The sequence below is a fragment of the Pinus tabuliformis genome, chromosome 7 (assembly GCF_031772625.1).
Source record: "Pinus tabuliformis cultivar Carrire ecotype Pingquan chromosome 7, CPIR1, whole genome shotgun sequence".
Lineage (NCBI taxonomy): Eukaryota > Viridiplantae > Streptophyta > Pinopsida > Pinales > Pinaceae > Pinus > Pinus tabuliformis.
In genome coordinates, this window is record NC_142293.1 from 507,939,851 (window position 1) to 507,959,923 (window position 20,073).

General features: G+C 36.1%; 1 protein-coding gene across 1 annotated transcript; it reads left to right on the forward strand.

Moving 5' to 3' along the window:
- Window positions 1-10,639: 10,639 nt before the first annotated feature.
- On the forward strand, window positions 10,640-13,135 carry LOC149248271 (histone-lysine N-methyltransferase ATX3-like). Its single transcript, XM_089448643.1, has one exon. The coding sequence runs from the start codon at window positions 10,640-10,642 to the stop codon at window positions 13,133-13,135; it is 2,496 nt and encodes an 831-aa protein (XP_089304769.1).
- The last annotated feature ends 6,938 nt before the right edge of the window (window positions 13,136-20,073 follow it).

Genomic DNA, 20,073 nt, shown 5'->3' on the forward strand with positions numbered 1-20,073 from the left:
AACGCTTGGAGATAGAGGCGTGTGAGCTGCAGCAACAGTATGACGACATAAAAGGGACCACATAGATGGTGGCCCTTACACAAAGGCTCGCACGGATGCAACAGGCGAAGGCACTTAAGGAGCAGGTAGACGTGGTGTGGCACAAAGAAGCTGTTTTGAAGGCGCGCGTCTAACCATGGATTTATGAGGCCTTCATCATCACAACAACAATTGAAGGCAAGCTTGCATAGATGTAGGGGACGCACGTGAAAATGCAGGAAAGTAGTTCTCCAATTTCCAAACAGCGCATCCAGGAGATGCAACAGGCAGTTTCTCAGTGCGTTGCCAACCTTGTAGCGGTCTGAGCAGAATTGGGAGGTCTTCGCGTGAAGATCTTCACACCGACTGAGTGAATTGAGGGTGAGTCACTATGTTTGTGTTGAGGGCCTATTGGGTGTGGGATCCCCCAAGGAAGGTGTTGGGGCTTAGAGCCCAAGTTTTGACTAAGTCCAATGTAAAGACTCCACGATTATGGGCACGGAGCCCGAAGATTGTAATTGAGTAATAGGGTTGCCTGCCCTTACTTTTGTAATATAATTTTGGCTTGAGAGATCTCCCCATGGTCCATGGACCATGGGATTGTATAAATAGAGTGAAGCTCTAAGTTGTAAGGTATATCTAATCTAAGTGGAAAAAGATGAAGCATTGAGTTTGGGTCAGAGTGTAAAGTCATGTCTTTCAGTCGTAAGGTAGGAGAAGGCTCTGCAGTTGAGTGTGCAAAGGCCTAGTAGTCCGCAGCTGAGTGCGCAAAGGCCTAGTAGTCCGCAGCTGAGTGCGCAGGGTGAGTCGAGTCTATAACCAATTGGAGAATTAATAAAGAGGAGTTTCTTATCATTTTGTGTATCTTTTCGTATTTTGTGCATTAATTTATATTGGGTATGAATTGCAAGTTTACTGTTTATATGTTGCACGAACCTATATGAATGTGTTCAATAAGTGAACATAAGATAAGTATCTGTTTGTGCGAAGTTAACTAACTCTTATAAGGAAGGTAAGTAAGATCCATGGTATAACTTAGGGAAGTAGCACCAATCGTTGCCTTAGCAGCACCGTCCCTAGCTAGGGTTCCACAAAGATACTTATAATCAACCGCAAAGATACTACAGGTCAGGAGAGAGCACGAAGGGACCTGCACGAAGGTGATTCACAGTTGGACTAAAGTGACACCTCAAACATCTCAAGGGTGCGGAAACTTGGTTCCAACATCCCCCCATACTGCTTTGGGTGAGACCTCAATCCGTGCTCTGCGGGCTGTTGCCGGAAGGGCCAATAGTACAGGGATTTGTTTGGCTAATTAACTCCGAACCTTGGTTAAGCCCCATCAAGCCAACAGGTCCAATTATCGAAGTGGGCTATAATTCTTTTATCTTAGTCCACTACCTCAAAACTTCAAAAGGATAGCATCACTACATTCATCTCATTGAGACCTTTCCAACGACATAAAATTCATCACAATATGACACCCATATCAAAATATATGACCAATCAAAGATAGACATACTAGATAGTACCATGTCATCTTGAATTTCCATGTGGCACCTACATGGCTATCCAATTCATCACCCACATAACAACTTCCGAGCCATTCATGATTGGTTGCCACATCCAAGGGTTGGGTGTAAATGCATATGTGTCCACCAAAATATAGTTGAGCCCCATATGTTTATATATTTGTAGACACACACACACACACACACACACATAGTGCATATAACCATTTTGTGGGCCCTCAACATCACATCACCCTAGTCAAATTGTCCTGATGCTTCCCATTGCAATTCTCCTTTGAATATCTTTGGGGTTACATGGAGCTTATAATTATATATGACAAGGGTACTCCACAGAACTTTGTGTATGATACATGTGTTGTAGATCTGATCCAAAAATATATGAGAATACAAATATACTCAATAAATAACAAGATCAAAATAGATAGAAATGATTCTTTATTATCAAAACCCTTAAGGTAGGGCAACACCATACATTCACTCCTTAAGGAAGGAGAACACTCCACAAGCCATATGCTTGTTCGTACAATAATCCTCTACTATATCTCCACATGGAATCTCTAGCCTCTATATAGGCCTCATACATACAATACCATGGGTTATTACCATGGTTCCCTCATACCATCAACTAATACCATGGGCCCATTACATTATTATTAACTACTGTGGTCCCTTGCATGACATGGGTTAACCACCTTATTTATTACTATGGCCCATCCCATTATTACATTATTACCTTGGGTACCTCCCTTGGTACCCCATATTATCCCCCCTAGGTATATAACAGCATGCAACTTAAGACAAATCTCAACTGAAGGGCTCGCGGATTCCATGTCATCTAAGGAGAAACACCTTGGGGATTTCATATTGTGCCCCACATGAATGCTATAAGGTTACATGGGCTATGTGACAAGTCCCTCCCACTCTAACATTATGCACCCATTACACAAAAAAAGAAGTTGGTTTCATTTCAACAATCCCATAACTCCCACATCACATGGAACTCACCCACCTGAATGAGCTCCATGTGCCATGTCACCCTGGGACCTTTAACCATGCCTCCTTTCAAAATATTTGGGGTTTGGGGTGACATCACCAGTTGTAAGCACCGAGGTGACATTGTTCCTTATCACATCCTCCACATCATGTGCCCCATATCTATGGGTTCTGTCAAGCATTGACAATGGCCCCACTTCAACATCATCTCAAGGATTTTATCCTGATAGTTTCCTTTGGTGCTCCCCTTAAGAATTGTGGGGACAAAGTGCCAGGGTCATCCAACATCCATGAATTTACACCCTTCGACAATCCAAATTTCTCCTACCTTTGAGCTTGGATTTGGCTCCTAGAAATAGAACAGTTAAGCTCAAGTCACTTTTCCCCTCTAGGCCCTAGAATTTCAACCCCATTGCACTTAATTAAGGTCTGGGCTCATCTGCGCTTGGTGCTTGGTCATAGCGCCCATGTACATGGGCATGGACCAAGCCCCTTAACAACTTGAACTCAACCCCTACTCATTTCTGTATGATTTTATGCATATATTTATGGAGCTTATAAGGGCTTCAACCCAACCAATGTGTATATACTTATTTACACCATCTCTCGTGATATTTTCGCAAGGCTTAACCTACCATTTAGCATATATATATATATATATATATATATATATATATATATATATATATATATATATATATAGATATATATATATATATATTACTCATACAAATGATGTTGCCCTTCCTACACTAAATAAACACCAACCACATATACATGCTAGTTATGCAAATAATTAAACACAGGAAGAGCACTTTTATAGCAAGGATTTTCCCTTCCTTCATGCTCAAATAATTAGATTGATTTCAAGCTCAAATTAAACACATTAGCTCGATTCATTCCTTCAACAACTTAATAAAACAATAAATATTACATAGACTTACCCATCTCTTGACACTCAAGAAACTTGGAAAATATCCCATACTGAGAAAATAATATATTCTCATATACATGCATGCCATTAAATTGGAATCTAAGCTCAAAATAACATAAGGAACCATATCATTCCCAAACCATGCAAGAAAATAGAATTTCCTAATCACACAAGGAACTCCATTGCACAACATGGACAAGCCAATCTTAACCAACACATAATAAATCTATAAGCATCCACACATTCATATAGGGATCAAAATCCCTCAGCACTAGCATAGTTATTGAAATGACATATCAAACATGAGCATAATATTAAAAGGCATTTAAAGTGCACCATAAACATTCATATATCATTTAATGACACATGCAACTCATATATCTTAAGTCGATTGATACGGGAATTAAGAGTTGGGATTCAAGTCTCCACACATCCATAGACAAGCTACAACCAAGTCTTTCTTACAGTTGTCACCCCCGAGCGAGATTCCAAATTTTGAGGTAGAATGCTTCCAAAGGAGTTTAAAACTGATAATATCAGCGAAAACAAGGTGTCTAGATGTTTCCTCACTTCCACCTACCAACTATCAAAATCAAATAAACATAGTGAACCACTTCATTGACATACAACCATCTTCTAATCGGGGAATTAAACCAATATCATCAGCTGAAACAAGGTGTCTCAAGGCCACACTTCCTTCACCCACCAACTATTCAACTATTTCACCTCAGACAGGGAACACTTTCCTTTAGATAGAGGTATTTTCAATGCAACGTCCAAACATCTCTACGTATTTGGACACAAAGAGTCTCAATATATATATATATATATATATATATATATATATATATATATATATATATATATATATATATATATATATATATAATGGCATTGATGATTTATCATCTATGTTACCTTTGAAGGAATAAGAGTGCACTTTCTAGAAACTTAGTAGAATCTTCCACCTATGTTCGTATCCCAAATCCCTTGAACTTCCCTTGGGTGTTATCATCCCACTAGTCTTGGGTGCCTCCACCTTTCAAAGGTTATCAACCAATATAGATTATAGTGTAATTATCAACCCTGTAAGGCATAACCACTACTCTGTGATTATCAGTTAGCAAGCCTCATGGGTTTCTCAACTAGTTATCATCAAAGCTTCTATCTAAATTCTCTTAGTCCTCATCTCTTTTCTTTCCCTCTCAACAATTCATCTTACTCATTAGGAGCCTCTCAAACTCCTATTTTCCATGTTCTCTTCACTGCATATGAACATGAATTATTTATGATTTCATAGATCTTGACAACCTCCTTCCTCTATTTAGCAAGAGCCTCTTGACATCCTTTTTTTTCAGCAAGAGTACCGGGGATTCACTCATTGAACCTCTGACCTATCACGTGCATTCGTGGCATATTAAACGATGCCCTTAGTTTTATTACATATTGGAAAATACCCATAAAAATAACATTATTCAACCCCCTACCAATATGAACCCAATACACCTTCCCAAATTAAAAAAACTCTACTTCCACTAGATATTGTAGGCATCCATTTTTTCATTAAAAATAAAAAAACTAGTTTACCCCGTATGTAACCCCTAATATATTATGCCATTTTCTTCTCAATATATATCCCCTAATATGAACCCACGTGGTATGGTATTGCTCCGCAGTGAAGCCCTCATGACTAAGAGCCTCTCAGCCTCCCTTGCTCGTCTTTCATAGGAGACTCCTTGGTATCATGTTCTCATGGTTGTTCTTTCTCAATGTGCATAGGGTCTCTTCCTTCAACGCATAAAATAATGACCCTCTGCTCCACATGTTTTTGTGCTCGCCTGGTAGACCAACCATCTATCATTTTCCAAATCTTTACATGATCAACCCATTTAGACAACGCAACCCATGTCGCCTTTAAATTTTTGTCCTCTTCTTACTTACAATTGGGGCTATAGGACACCTAAGCTTGTCCACTTCTTTTTCAGTTAATTTTATTTCCTATTCATCCCATTTAAAACCAATTAGGCCAACAAGGAATGATATTTAAAACAACCCATTCCTAAGGCAATCTCTTTACCTAAGAAATTGGAATCTATGCCCCCCTTCTCTCAACCTTATAAATTATAATTACATGATTATAAGGTCCTCGGCAGGTCTTATGTTGGCCTCTATTAAGATCCTCTGCTAAGTTTCACGTTTTACTAGGTAAAATCTCACTAGTTCTTCCATTTGCATGTTTTCCAATAAACTTTAGAGGAATTTTATTAGTCGTTAGCAGGGATTAAACTTTCTTCAAAATTATGAATAGCATGTAATATATTTATTTGGTAAAAACTCATGCTTAGAATTTCTTTTTTTGATATAAGAGAAATTTATGAATGTCAATGATTATATAAATATAAACATTCTTATATACATATTGTATTAAAGGAAGTTTCACTTATGGAAAGGACTATGACTAGAATTCATTACATTTACTTAAGTAAAACAGGTTCTTGCTAGCATTTACTAACTCTAAAATTTATGCAACCATTGCTTCATACATATAAGAACTTATATAGTTGAAGTTTCAAATTCAATCATATTTACTAGGGGTTACTAAACACCACACTTTATGTATTCCTTAGCAAAAATAATAGTATCCTTAACATGTAAATGTGCATACGTATGAGAGGTTACTACCCACCAAAATTTAGCAGCCTCTACCCCTAAATATGACAAAATGATTTCCATAAGCTTTGGTAAACTCAAGTTAATATTAATTCATGTTGAACTATATCAAATTGAAACATTACTTTAGATATTTGCATGAATATGTATATCTATGCCATAATCATATCACAAAACAATACAAATGTGGATGGACAATAACAACACTTTGTTCAAAATCCCAAGCCAGAAACCAATTTTGGAATGAGAATTTTCCACCCAACCATAGGCTCAGCTACACATCATATTTCTATAGCTAGCCACCCCTTAACCAAACCATGATACCATAAGGGGAAAACTAATAGCTAATTGGTAAATATGATAAGTGAAGAAAGCTCTCCTTGACATACATGATTAAATAAGAGATATTCACTTTCAATTGAGTCGGGGCCTTTATCATCACCAGATTCCTCTTTTCTAGATTAATGAATTTAATAATGGAATCCATTCATTGGTCCATCAATGATTTTCCCACTTCTTTCTTGGCTTTCTCAACCAACTCATATCAGATCACAACCCACTCTTCCTCGCTAGAGTCTAAATCTTTTCTACATGGGTTTGATACATAGAAAGTATTTTGTATATAGCCTAGAACACATCAAAATCATTTTAATCCATGATTGGAATTTTTCTAGCCATGTTTGGGCACCTAAAATGTAGTTTAATCTCCAAAAAAAATTCAACAATCATTCAACTAATTAGGATTGATAACATTATATTTGTGAATTTCACTGCTCAGGAACCCATGTGTTTTTGCTCTCTATGGGTATCTCTCTCTATGCATGAATGAATGAAATTCATATTTGAATGAATGTCTCACTCTTTTTCCTTCATGGGTCTCTACCCCCTTCGAAAACTTTCATAATCAGTGCATTTTTTTTTATACAATCCCTTATTTTCCTCAGTATCCTAGGAAATCTATATGTCAACTTCAAAATACAAGGAATGTACTCAACTCATTCATTTGATTAAATTATGAACCATTGTTGTAGCTACCACTCCAACTTCCATTTTTATGAAGATGATTGTACTAACTACTAGTTCATTCACAATGAAATGGTTCTTAGGTAAGAGGGAAAATGATTAAACTTAAATTCAAGTTTCATGGCAATGATTTGGTTGATAACTACCACAATACTCTCATATTTTAAATAATAGCCCATCTCGGTGCTTTTATGTTTACAATTAGTGGCGAAAACATATTTATTAATCCAACATTTATATTACATGTATAATGTTCCTAGATTCATCGAGTTCATTTTTGTTGCAATAGTGGCACATCCATGCTGACGCAGGAAACACAATTCCAAATTAATTACAAATTAAATGAGGGGTCAAGATAGGAATGTTATGATAATTCATAAAGAGAAGACCTTCCATGGGAAAAATAATTGATTTGAGGTAGTTCACAGTTGGCAAATATACTAATCTTAGTAAGGAAGTAGTTAGGCATATTTCAAGTCATAAAAGAGGGACTTGTGCAAGAGCGAAATGACTATTGAATATGTGATAGAGTAATGCAAACTAGTTTTGAAAGTGACAAGGAACATATGGAAAGGAGTCCATGAATAAATTTTGTTCTGTGGGAGTCTAATGCAAGAGCATTGAGAGCATGGGTATGGGTAAGCTAGAAAAATAAGATGGAGATTATGATTGATGATGAGATAGGAGTAATATTACAAGTATAAATACACAAATGTGTGGTGGAAATTTTTTGATGAACCATGTATGACAAGGAATTTCATAGAGAACTAATGGATATAGTGGCAGTTGACCCATGTATTATAGTGGACAGTGATTCTTTTATATGAGATTCAACAATGTTTATGATTTGTAAGTGAAAATGAAGAATGTCAAATAAGAAAGAAGGCCACAAATGAACACAAAGAATAAAGAACATAGAAGAGAGAGGAAGCGAACAATTTAATGAATATTTCTCATTTGTAATGCTTAATGAAATAATATGATGATGTAGACTAATTCTATATGTCTAGATAGAAATGAGAGATCTTAGGGATGAAGATCTCTGGATAGATCAATGGAAACATTTTGGGAGGGATTTTAGAAGGTATTATAGGCATAGTTATGGAGGTGATTATGCATACAATAAAAGATAGATGGGAATGATTGAGTTTTTATAATTCCCCCTTAGGGGACTTTGGAGTAAACTTCTTATTGTCCCTTGCTTTTCTTCATATTGAACTATTTTATGTGTATGTAGGTATCATTGCTTTACATCCTCTCTCTTCCCCCAACTCTCTTTCCACCCTTCACTCTCCCCTCTATCACTCACTCACTCTCTTTATCTCTACCCCCTCCTTCCTCCTTCTATCTTTCCACTCACAACAACCCCCTCCAACTCTCTCTCTGTCTTTCTCTCTCTCCCCCTTAATACCACTCACTCTCTCTTTCTCTTCCCCTCTCACTTTTGCAATCTCCACCCCCCCTGTTCGCTCTCTCCCTCTCTCTCTCTCTCTTTCTCTCTATGCCACCCTCCTACACCTCATTCCTTCCCCTAATTCCTATCTCTAGAAACATGTGTGTATTATTGGAGCTAAAAATGCATATGTTTTCCTCAAGATAGAAATTTGTGCACATTCTTAGAGCAAGGAATATGCAACATCTTCCTAGCTTTAAGCATGCACACATGCTTTTTTGAATTCAAAATTTTCCTAGGTGGGAAGCATATGTGCGTGATGATTTGGTTGCTTCGGATATAGGTTCAAGATCAAATAATTTTTTTGGAAAAATAGTTATCCATAAGAACAATATATCTTTACAATTCAATAAATATTTTTAGTAAAATTCCATCATTTAGGTACTCAAAATTAATATTAACAAAAACATATGCATTATATTTTGCATGACAAATAACATACTCTTAAAAAATCTCAAAATTCACATAATTTTACGAAATTTCTATAAACCATATTCAAATATATTATGTAAGTACTTCCAATCATCACTCCATACTAATAGATAATTTTACATTACCAAAACATATTATGATAAAGTGTCATTAACTTACACCATTCCATTCTTTATATACATATATAATCATCTTAATTAAAAAAATTATTACAATAAATTTCTCTTCTACATAACCAATCTTTTATATACTTACTAATAAATCAAATAATCCCATAAAACGACATATTAATATGATAAAATTACAAAGATAGATGGCCCTAACCATTCCTAATTTAAGTTTCAGGCTTGGGCGTAGCCCAAATAACCTTGATCAATTACCGACTTACGAAGGTAGGCTTCTGCTTTTATTCGAACTGGCGGGTGGCTGCTACCAGCTCCTCCTTATTATTAGTTTAATTTTTTTGATTTTATGTCCGTAGGAAATAGGAAATGGAAATTATTTAGATTTGTTAATTGATTATTATGTTTTTACATTTTCATTGGATTTGAGAAACAAGATAAATATTAAGTACTATAATGATGAAGTAGAATACTATGCCATAAGTGAATAATGAGTTGCAAATAGTTTAAAACATATTATCTATTGAATATCATTACATGCCCATCCCACTAACAAAATCTAAAATTATTAATTTTCTGCATGTTAATATTTTCCTCAGAAGCAAAATGTTATATATGATAAAATTAGAATTGGAGAATGTGTGTTGTGGCTAAATTAATCATTGCCAATGAACCTATTCACTTCTTCACTTTATAGGACTGTTCCCACTTGGACATAGAAAATCGAGTTGAGTAAACAAGGGGGAATTTTCTCTAACACCGCGCGCGGCTTAATTTGTATTTTTCTTTTTGTTTATTTATTTTTAGGAGCGGATTACCCTTATTTAAAGGCCTACCGGGCTTGTATTTCTTTGCTTTGCATTATTTCTTCTCCAACTGGTCCCGCGCGCTACAGGTCAAACCGAGCGGAGATTTTAAAGGTCCCTCTATCATGTAACAATCCATTGGAGTTAGGGTTTGCAATACAGCCATACCATCGTTCCAGGCAAAGTTCAGGTTAGGGTTTCATCTTGGTTTTGTTTTATTTTTAGCATGCTTTGCATTATTTCTTCTCTAACTGGTCCTGTTACAGGTCAAATTGCTTTGCATTATTTCTTTGCTTTGCGTTATTTCTACTCCAACTGGTCCCGCTACAGGTCAAACTGCGCAGAGATTTTAAAGGTTCCTCTATCCTGTAACAACCCATTGGAGTTAGGGTTTGCATTACAGCCATACCATCGTTCCAGGCAAAGTTCAGGTTAGGGTTTCATCTTGGTTTTGTTTTATTTTAGCATGATTTGCATTATTTTCTTCTCTAACTGGTCCTGCTACAGGTCAAACTGCGATGAGTTAGCGCAGAGCTTTTAAAGGTCCCCTCTATCTTGTAACGATCCATTGGAGTTAGGGTTTGCAATACAGCCGTACCATCGTTCCAAGGCAAAGATCAGGTTAGGGTTCATCTTGGTTTTGTTTTATTTTTATCATGGAGAACTCCAGGAAAAGAATTAGAGATCTGAGACGCGACAACGGCCATGCGGAATCATTGAGGTATGAATTTGGGGAATTTGGGCGCCGTAATAGCGGCGATGAGGATCAGACACCTGAAAATGCGAGGCTTCAGGAGTTTGGTGTGGAGGATGTCGTTTGGGTGAAGTCTAAGAGGAGAAAGGACATACCTGTTTGGCCCGCTAAAGTTATCGACCCGGTGAAAGATGCCCCAGAATCTGTGGAGAGCGTTTGTGTTCCTGGAAGATTTTGTGTTAAGTTTTTCCACATTAAAAATAACTCTGACTGCGCATATAGATGGGTTAAAGAAAAAAGGGTATTCCATTTTTGGGAATACTTCAAGACATTAGCATACAAGAGTCGGAGATTCTTGAAAAGCTCTTCTAAGGACGTAAAGGATAAGTTTTTTGAGGCGATTGATGAAGCCACTGTATCAGACTTCTTTTCTGGATACAGGGTTTTGCAAGATCAAGAAGAAGAAACAACCTGCAGTAGCTGTAACGAGAAGTTTCCAGCTTCAGGATTATTACCATCTGCTCAGCTGAAGCAACTGCGTAATTCATCTGAGAAGGGTTCGTCGATCTGTCGACGTTGCTACAAGTTGTACAAGTTCAATCAGTACTGTGGCATTTGCATGAAGGTATGGAGTCCTACCCCCAAAAGAGGTTGGCTTCAATGTAAAAAATGCAAGATTTGGGTTCATTATGATTGTGATAAGGTAAGGAGTGAGCACCCACAAGGCCTTACCGAGTATTCATGTCCTCAATGCACGCCGAAGCAACGGGCCCTTGCAACCTCTCTCATTAAAGAGAAAAACAATAATCCTTTCACTGCTCCAGAACTCATTACAGTTGTTTGTAATGACAAGGAGGCGAATTATGTGACTAATAGCCATTTGATCCTCTGTGAATGTAACGGATGTGAAAATGGTAAGTCCATGAGCCTGTCGCAATGGGAAAAGCACGTAGGCTGTAAGAGGAAGAAATGGAAGCAAAGTATTAGAGTCAGCGATTCCAAACAGTATCTCATTGATTGGCTTAACGAGGCCTATGGAGCTGGGGTTCGCGGCCTTGGATTCTTCAACCCTGAAGGACAGACACCAGTCAAAATTAGGGAGAAAGAATTAATAGGGTGGCTGCTAGAACCATTCGAGCCAATCAAAGAAACCTGGATAGCAGAAAGGTGTGCAATATGCCGTGGAGCTGATGATTGGTATCACAATAAAATCTTCATCTGCAATGGATGCAATATTGGAGTTCATGAAAATTGTTATGGTGCAATTGAATCGCTGGACGACTGGCTTTGCGCAGCTTGCGTGAGTGCAAAGACAGAGACTACTCCTCAACGCTGCTGCCTCTGCCCTGTAATGGGCGGTGCCCTGAAACCTACCACAACCTGTGGATTTTGGGTGCATGTTACCTGTGCTTGTTTTACTAATGAAGTAACGTTTGTGAATGACAAAACTATGGAACCTGTAGAAGGGATATTGAAAATCAATCCAGAGTCTTTTGGGAAGTCATGTGTAGTCTGTAACAAAATGCAGGGATCTTGTATCAAGTGTGAGGAATGTGAAACTTTTTACCATCCCACTTGTGCATTAATTGAAGGGTATCACATGGAGCGGTCGTACTGGAATAAGGAAGGAAAGGATGTATGCACCTACATTTCCTATTGCGCCTCTCATAGGGTTCCAGATCCGAACGTGGGTGTAAGAATCCCTGATCTAAATTCTATACATATGGGAATCCAAAAGGAAGCAGCTGCAGTAACACATTCAGAAGATTCATCAGATGAGAGTTCATCTTCAAGCAATGATAATAATCTAGAAGAAGTTGCACTCCGCAAAATAGAAGAACAATATGCATCTAGAAGCTCTGTGCATAATACTCTGAAAGCAAAATCCGGCATAACTTCCATAATTCAACGACCTGTGGGATATTCCCACCATTCCAGAGAAGCTATAAACAAGAGATTAAAAACAAAAGGAGAAGCAGATCCACCACAGTTCTCTTCATATAGAGAGCGTCTTGATTACTGCCAGAAAAATGAAAAAAAGCGATTTCGCTTTGGGAAATCTGGAGTTCATGGATATGGTCTTTTTACTATCAAACCCATTCGAAGAGGGGACCTGGTGATAGAATATCGGGGCGAAATAATAAGAAATAGTGTTGTCAATTTAAGAGAAAAGAGATATCAGTCAGAGGGTAGACATTCCACGTACTTCTTCACAATCAACAAAGAAACTGTGATTGATGCCACAAAACAGGGAAATGTAGCGCGTCTGATCAATCATTCGTGCGCACCCAATTGCTTTTCGAGGATATTGCCAGTCGGTGTTGAGAGCCGAATTGCATTGTTTGCGAAGAAAGACATTGAGGCTGAGGAAGAGATAACGTTCGATTACCAATTAAATAAGGAGGGAATTAGAGAACGATGCTTTTGCGGAGCAGCAACATGTCGTAAAGTTATGTAGGAATTTTCATGATTCCATTCAAAATGACTCCCCATCTTTCTTTGAATTCAAGAGTTATTATTTACGAATGCTGTATTTACATACAGCATTCAAATATAACTCTCTGATTTTAATTTCTTTTCTCTAAGTGTTTGTCAATTTTTCCAGTCAAGGTAACTTTATTCTAGTGCTTCTCGTGAAGGTAATTTGAGAATGATTTGTGCATCATGGAGAAATCGAACGCTCCAGCCTGAAATGGTTAGAAGTTTACTTTTGCAAAATTGATTTTATTAAAAATATCATTAAATGAAAGGTTAATATTATGGATGAGTTTTATTTTAAAATTATATATATATATATATATATATATATATATAGATTAATTGTTAAATTTAAAAATATATAAATGTATAATGTAAATTAATGTAAGATGTAATCTAACATAAAGTATAAAGTAAAAATAGTCTATCTATAATGTAAATTGTGTTTTTTAACCAGTTATTCTTTTATCTTTCTTTCACTTCAAAGGTTCTTATTTATGAATGATCCAAGATTTATATTTAATGATTAATGTATTTACACACCGCATTCAAATATAACTCTGTGATTTTGATTTCTATGGATTATATAATTTCTGTGAGTGTTTGTCAATCTTTCAGTGAAGGTAACTCTATTCTAGTGTGTGAAGGTAATTTGAGAATGATTTATGCATCATCGAGAAATCGAACACTCCAGCATGAAATGGTATGAAGTTTATTTTTGGAAATTTGATTTTATTAAAAATCTCATTAAATGAAAAGATAATATTATAGATGAATTTCCTTATATATTATTATTGGTATAATAATCAATAATATTGATTATTGTTATTCTAATATATTATAATAATAATCATTTCCATGGTAAGTATTATTATAATAAACCTCACATATATCATTAATTAAACAAAGTGATAATTCTAGATCATATGGATGGAGAGAGAGAGTGTGTGTGAGTGTGATGGGGATAAAAAGAGAGGGAGATGGAAGAGAGACAAAGAGAGAGAGCGATGAGGGGAGAGGGGGGTGAGAAAGTTGGAGTTGGAGGGGAGGGCAAGGGGTGGAGATAGGGAGTGACAAGGGAGAGATGGATAGAGAGTAATGGAGAGAGGATATGAGTAGGTAAGAGAGAGAGGAGACGAGAAAGAAAGGGAGAGAAAGGAAAGAGAGAGAGATATGGAGTGATAAGGGAGAGATGGATATATAGAGAGTGATGGAGAGAGGAGATAGGAGGGAAGGGAGAGAGGATAGGAGAAAGAGGGGGGGAAGGGAAGAGAAAGAGGGAGACAAAAAAATAGAGAGAGTGTGTGTGAGCGATGGAGGGGGAAGACAAAGGGAGGTGGGAGAGAAAGGGGGAGATAGGGAGGAAGAGAGAGAGGACTTCAAAGAGATAAGGAGACAGAGATGGAATTGGAGGGGGAGAGGCAGGGAGAGATGAAGAAAGACATAGAGAGAGAAAGGTGGAGAGATAGATAGAGGGAGAGTGAGTGATAATGGAGAGTTGGAGAGAATATGATGGAGAGAGAGAGAGAGAGAGAGAGAGAGAGAGAGAATATGAGGGAGATAGAGATATATATGAGGGGGCGAGAGGGAAGAAGAGAGAGACATAGAGAGGGAGGGAGATGTGTAGAGGGGCGGGGGTGAAGGAGGAAAGAAGAAAGAGATAGACAAAGACAAATATAGATATTATATTGTATTGTATAATATTGAACATTATTAACCATAGAGGAAGAGAAATTAATGCTTTTACGAAAGGTAATAGAAGTTGGACTCAAAAAGCCATAAATATTTTGGTTTTCCACTCAAAAAATGCATTGATTTAAGTGTATATGTTTATTTTTAATCCTATTTGACTTATTGGACTCGATACATTGATTTAGTGCAGATGTTGATTCCTTATTCTATTTGATTTCATATACTAGATACATTGATTCCACTGTAGATGTCGATTTCTAATCATATTTGATTTCTTGTAGTAGATGCATTGATTTTAGTGTAGATGTTGATTTTTAATTCTATTTGACTGCTTGCACCAAATGCATTGATTTCAATGTAGATGTTGATTTCTGATTTGATGTAACTAGACATATGTTGTACATTAATTTCAGACAAATTAGACTAATAGTGTCCATTCATTTTATTGTAAGAAAAAAAAATTATTAACGACATGCATTGATTTTTATGTTATGCTAATTCAACCATAAATAGAATATTGGAATTGTATCTTAAATAAAATTTTTGCTTACCTGAAATGTTTGCATCTTGAAATTGTAAATTATTTGTAATTGAGGACATTCTTAGTATTACTATTTTCCATCATGCAACATTGTTAGTCACTTTGTATTCAAATGAGGTAATAGAAAACGACTAGCATTGAAACTTACTTGGGGTGTAACACTTCATAAGCCACAATGACTAACTTTGGAGAAAGGTATTGTTAATATTGGAGAGCAAGAGACAGAAGGTATGATGTTTACTACAATAGCTTGAGATAAAGATTTGGATGGTATACGATTTCAACCACCTTTTTCATATGATGAATATGAAAATATGGAAAAACTAATAGGTGCGACAATAAGAATAGTAGAAGAAGATAGTTTGTGACTAATCACAATGAAGTCTATTTGTAGTTGACTACATTCTTATTATACACATTTTCTATCATTCAACACTCTTACATTCTCACATTACATTCAAAACTTTTATTTCATCATATTTCATCATTCAATTTATTAACAGTCTATATCATCTCAACAAACTAAGGTAACCAAGAAAATTTAAAATTATGACTAGATTAATCTTAGACATATTTAACATATTTAAAATGGTCAGAATAATTAGATGTTCTACAAATTTTGTGTGACCGTGCATGATTGAAACTAGCTTAGATCCAACTTAATCCCAAATCTATCAAGTGCTAAGAGAGATCAAATTTCTCAAAGTGTAAACATTTCCTCAATTTTTGCACTAAAAAAGATGTTTTGCACCTTGAGAAATTTGATTCCTCTAGGTGTTTCATAAACTGAGGTTAAAATGGATCTAGGATGGTATATTTTTGAAATGTTCAAAAAATTAAAAAAAGAGTCTATGGTAAACGAAATATATGGGTACATGAATGGTGTTAATGTCTAGGCTTGAAGAGTTACATAAAACTTCAAGAAATTAAGGATATAAAAGGCTTGTAAATGTCTAAGTTACATAAAAGTTCATGAAATTAAGTATGTAAAAGGTTGGTAGGAGTAAAACTCAATATGATTTTTTTTTTTTATTTAAATGAAATATATGGGTACATGAGTGGTGTTAATGTCTAGGCTTGAAGAGTTACATAAAACTTCAAGAAATTAAGGATGTACAAGGTTTGTAAATGTCTGAGTTACATAAAAGTGCATGAAATTAAGGATGTAAAAGGTTGGTAGGAGTAAAACTCAAGATGAATTTTTTTACTTTAAACCATTGAGTCAATTTAGTGTCAAAGGAAATTTAAAGTTTGACAAAAGAAAGGAAATCTTTCAATTGTAAAATTGGTCAAAACAAAAAAAGAAGAAGTAGATGGACTCCTAGACATGATTAATAGAAATAAAAGACAAGGATGGTGAAGGAACAAACGAAGGGCATAGAAAGTGAAAGATAAAGGTGTAAGGAAAATGGAAAAAAATAAAGGATAAAGCAGAAATGGAGAAATGACAAAGATAAAGAAGGAATTTATGCCACAAATATAAGAAGCAAGAAAAGCAAAGTGAAAAATATAAAAGTATATTGTGCAGATATAAAAAATCCATGAAACTAACATCTGTTAAGGAATGGTCGTTGAATAATGTTTTCATGATGGAATGAAAATGGTCTTGGTTATATGTAAATGCAAAGGCCAAGGCTAGAAAAAAGGTTAGAAAAATGAAAGTTGAAATTATGTGTACCTATGTTAATGAATATGTAAGCCTAATGAGGTAAAGTGTATCCCCATAAAGTTCATGGGAATCTAAGAACCACTTTGTATTGAAGTTTCATGGTTAGCAAGAAACAACATTTCATCATATATTATTTATAGTAAGAAGAAACCACATGAAGAGGTAGATACCTTGTAACATATCCAATCCCCTCTAGACTATATTGATGGTGTGGGTATCAAAAATTTCATCTTTCCTATCCATATCAAAACTTTATTTTGATATCACCATCACCTTTTACTAATAGTAAGAGCTTTCTGAGAATATAAACTTTACTAAAATGTGATCCTAAATCATCAATATATGTTCATTTCAATATTTTCATGCTTGGTTTCATGTCAACACTACTAAAAATTTTCCTCATGGAAAATGATGTGGCAGTCATAGTGGTCCTCACTATGGCCATCCACCCCCACAATGTCATAAGGTAGTTCCAAATAATTAGAGGCCTAAGACACGAGAGGGGTGATGCAGAATCATTGGGGTGTGAATTATAGTGCCGTAATAACGGCGATGAGGATCAGGCACCAGAAAATGAGAGGCTTCAGGCACTGTTTTGCGACATTATAGATGAATCAGGAAAATTCAAGAATAAACCAACTAAGCCAGTGAAAAGTATGAACACTAATGTAGCCATAAAATTGAAGGACAAAATGGTACAGTGGAGGTTGTAGTAATGATCTATGCTAACGAACCCAAAAAGGAGGAGGTGATGGAGGCAAATTAGAAGGATAGTATGATGATTTTAGGGTTTCCAAGCCATCATCTCTGCAGAATATGGTGGCTTTTGAATGTTCAGAGGGTTGGCGTCTTGAACAATTTGGTGTGGGTTATATCTTTTGGGTGATATCTAAGAGGATAAAGGACATACCTGTTTGGCTTGCTAAAGTTATCAACCTGATGAAAGATGCCCCAGAATCTATGAAGAGCGTCTGTGTTCCTGGAAGATTTTGTGTTAAGTTTTTCCACATTAAAAATAACTCTGACTACGCATATAGATGGGTTAAAGAAAAAAGGGTATTTGCTTTTTGGGAATACTTCAAGACATTAGAATACAAGAGTCGGAAATTCTTGAAAATTTCTTCTAAGTACCTAAAGGATGAATTTTTTGAGGTGATTGAGGAAGCCAAAATAGTAGATTTCTTTTCTGGATGTAGGGTTTTGCAAGATCAAGAAGAAGAAATAACCTGCATCAACTGTAATTAGAAGTTTCCAACTTTAGGATTATTACCATTTGTTCAGGTGAAGCAACTGCGTAATTCATCTAATAAGGGCTTGTTGATTTGTTGACATTGCTACAAGTTATACAAGTTTAGTCAGTACTGTGGCATTTGCATGAAGGTATGGAGTCCCACGTCCAAAAGAGGTTGGCTTCAATGTAAAAAATGCAAGATTTGGGACCATTATGATTGTGATAAGGTAAGCAGTGAGCACCCAAAAGTCCTTACTAAGTATTCTTGTCCTCAATGCAACCCTAAGCAACCTGCCCTGGCAATCTCTTTAATTAAGGACAAAAACAATAATCCTTACACTGTTCTAGAACGTATTACAATTGTTTGAATGGTAAGGAGGCGAATTATGTGACTAATAGCCACTTGATCCTCTGTGAACGCAATGAATGTGAAAAGGGTAAGTCCATGAGCCTATCACAATGGAAAAAGAACGTAGTCTCTAAGAGGAAGAAGTGGAAGCAAAGTATTAGTGTCAACGGTTCCAATCAGTATCTCATTGGTTGGCTTAACAAGGCCTATGAAGCTGGGGTTTGTGGCCTTGGATTCTTTAACCTTGAAGGGTAGACACCACTCGACATTAGGGAGAAAGAATTAATAAGTTGGCTGCTAGAACCATTCGAGCCAATCAAAGAAACTTGTATAGTAGAAAGGTTTGCAATATGTCATCGAGCTACATTGGAATTATAATAAAATCTTCATCTGCAATGGATGCAATATTGGAATTCATGGAAATTGTTATGGTGCAATTGAATCGCTAGAAGAATGACTTTACACAACTTGCAAGAGTGCAAAGACAGATACTACTCCACAACGCTGCTACCTCTACCCTGTAATGGGTGGTGCCCTGAAACCAACCAAAACATGTGGATTTTGGGTGCATGTTACCTGTTCTTCTTTTACTAATTGATGTAGGAGCATCTGGACTTAGCCAGCCATGTGAACGTCTGTTCACATGCTGTGGCTAAATAAGTTGAATTTCACTGAATTGAGTGGTTAAAAGTCAATTTTTACTGAGAGGGTTGGATCTCTCAAGAAATGAGTTTTATTTCATTGTTGTAATAAGTAGAAATTGTCTTATTTTAGATTGAAAGATAATTTGTTAGCATAGTTGTTTGATAGAGCTGGAAAATAGAGATAGACTGTTAGATTGTTTAGAAATAGAGATTGAGTTGTTAGGCAGGACTAGATTGATAAAAAGAGGAAAAATGTAATGTAGAAAGATTTGCAGGAATGAGAGAGGATTGAGGAAGCACGATTCACGTAATAGAGCGAGCATTTCATATTGAATAGAGGTCTTTTAAATTGTTGAAATCAAGCTGAAAGGTGAGACTCTATAACCATTCATATAATGAATAATTGATGTGTGTGTGTGAATATATATCAAATTTGTGTGAACGTTTATTTTGGCCTTTGTGTATTCGCATTCTGGATAAAATCGGGTATTTTCCCTATTCTGCACTTTATATTGTTAATCGCTCTGTTTATTTGTATTCGGGACTGAATGAATATTTCTATGTTTTATGATTTATGTTATAAAACCTCGAGTTCAATGGAATCACAATTTTAGTTTTATTATCATTTTCGATGCCTACTTAAATCTCGACCGTTGGATCACCCCGCATTGCATCACAAAAGATTTGTTTACAAGGGTAGGCCTTAAGCCTTGAAAAATTGTGATATGTGATCACCGCAATATCACATCACAAACAGACAGTGGAGTGTGGTCGGACCATGGCCTTAACATG

Bases quoted from the DNA above. Each gene is read 5' to 3' on its own strand.
- LOC149248271 (XM_089448643.1), top strand. From the start codon at position 10,640: ATGGAGAACTCCAGGAAAAGAATTAGAGATCTGAGACGCGACAACGGC.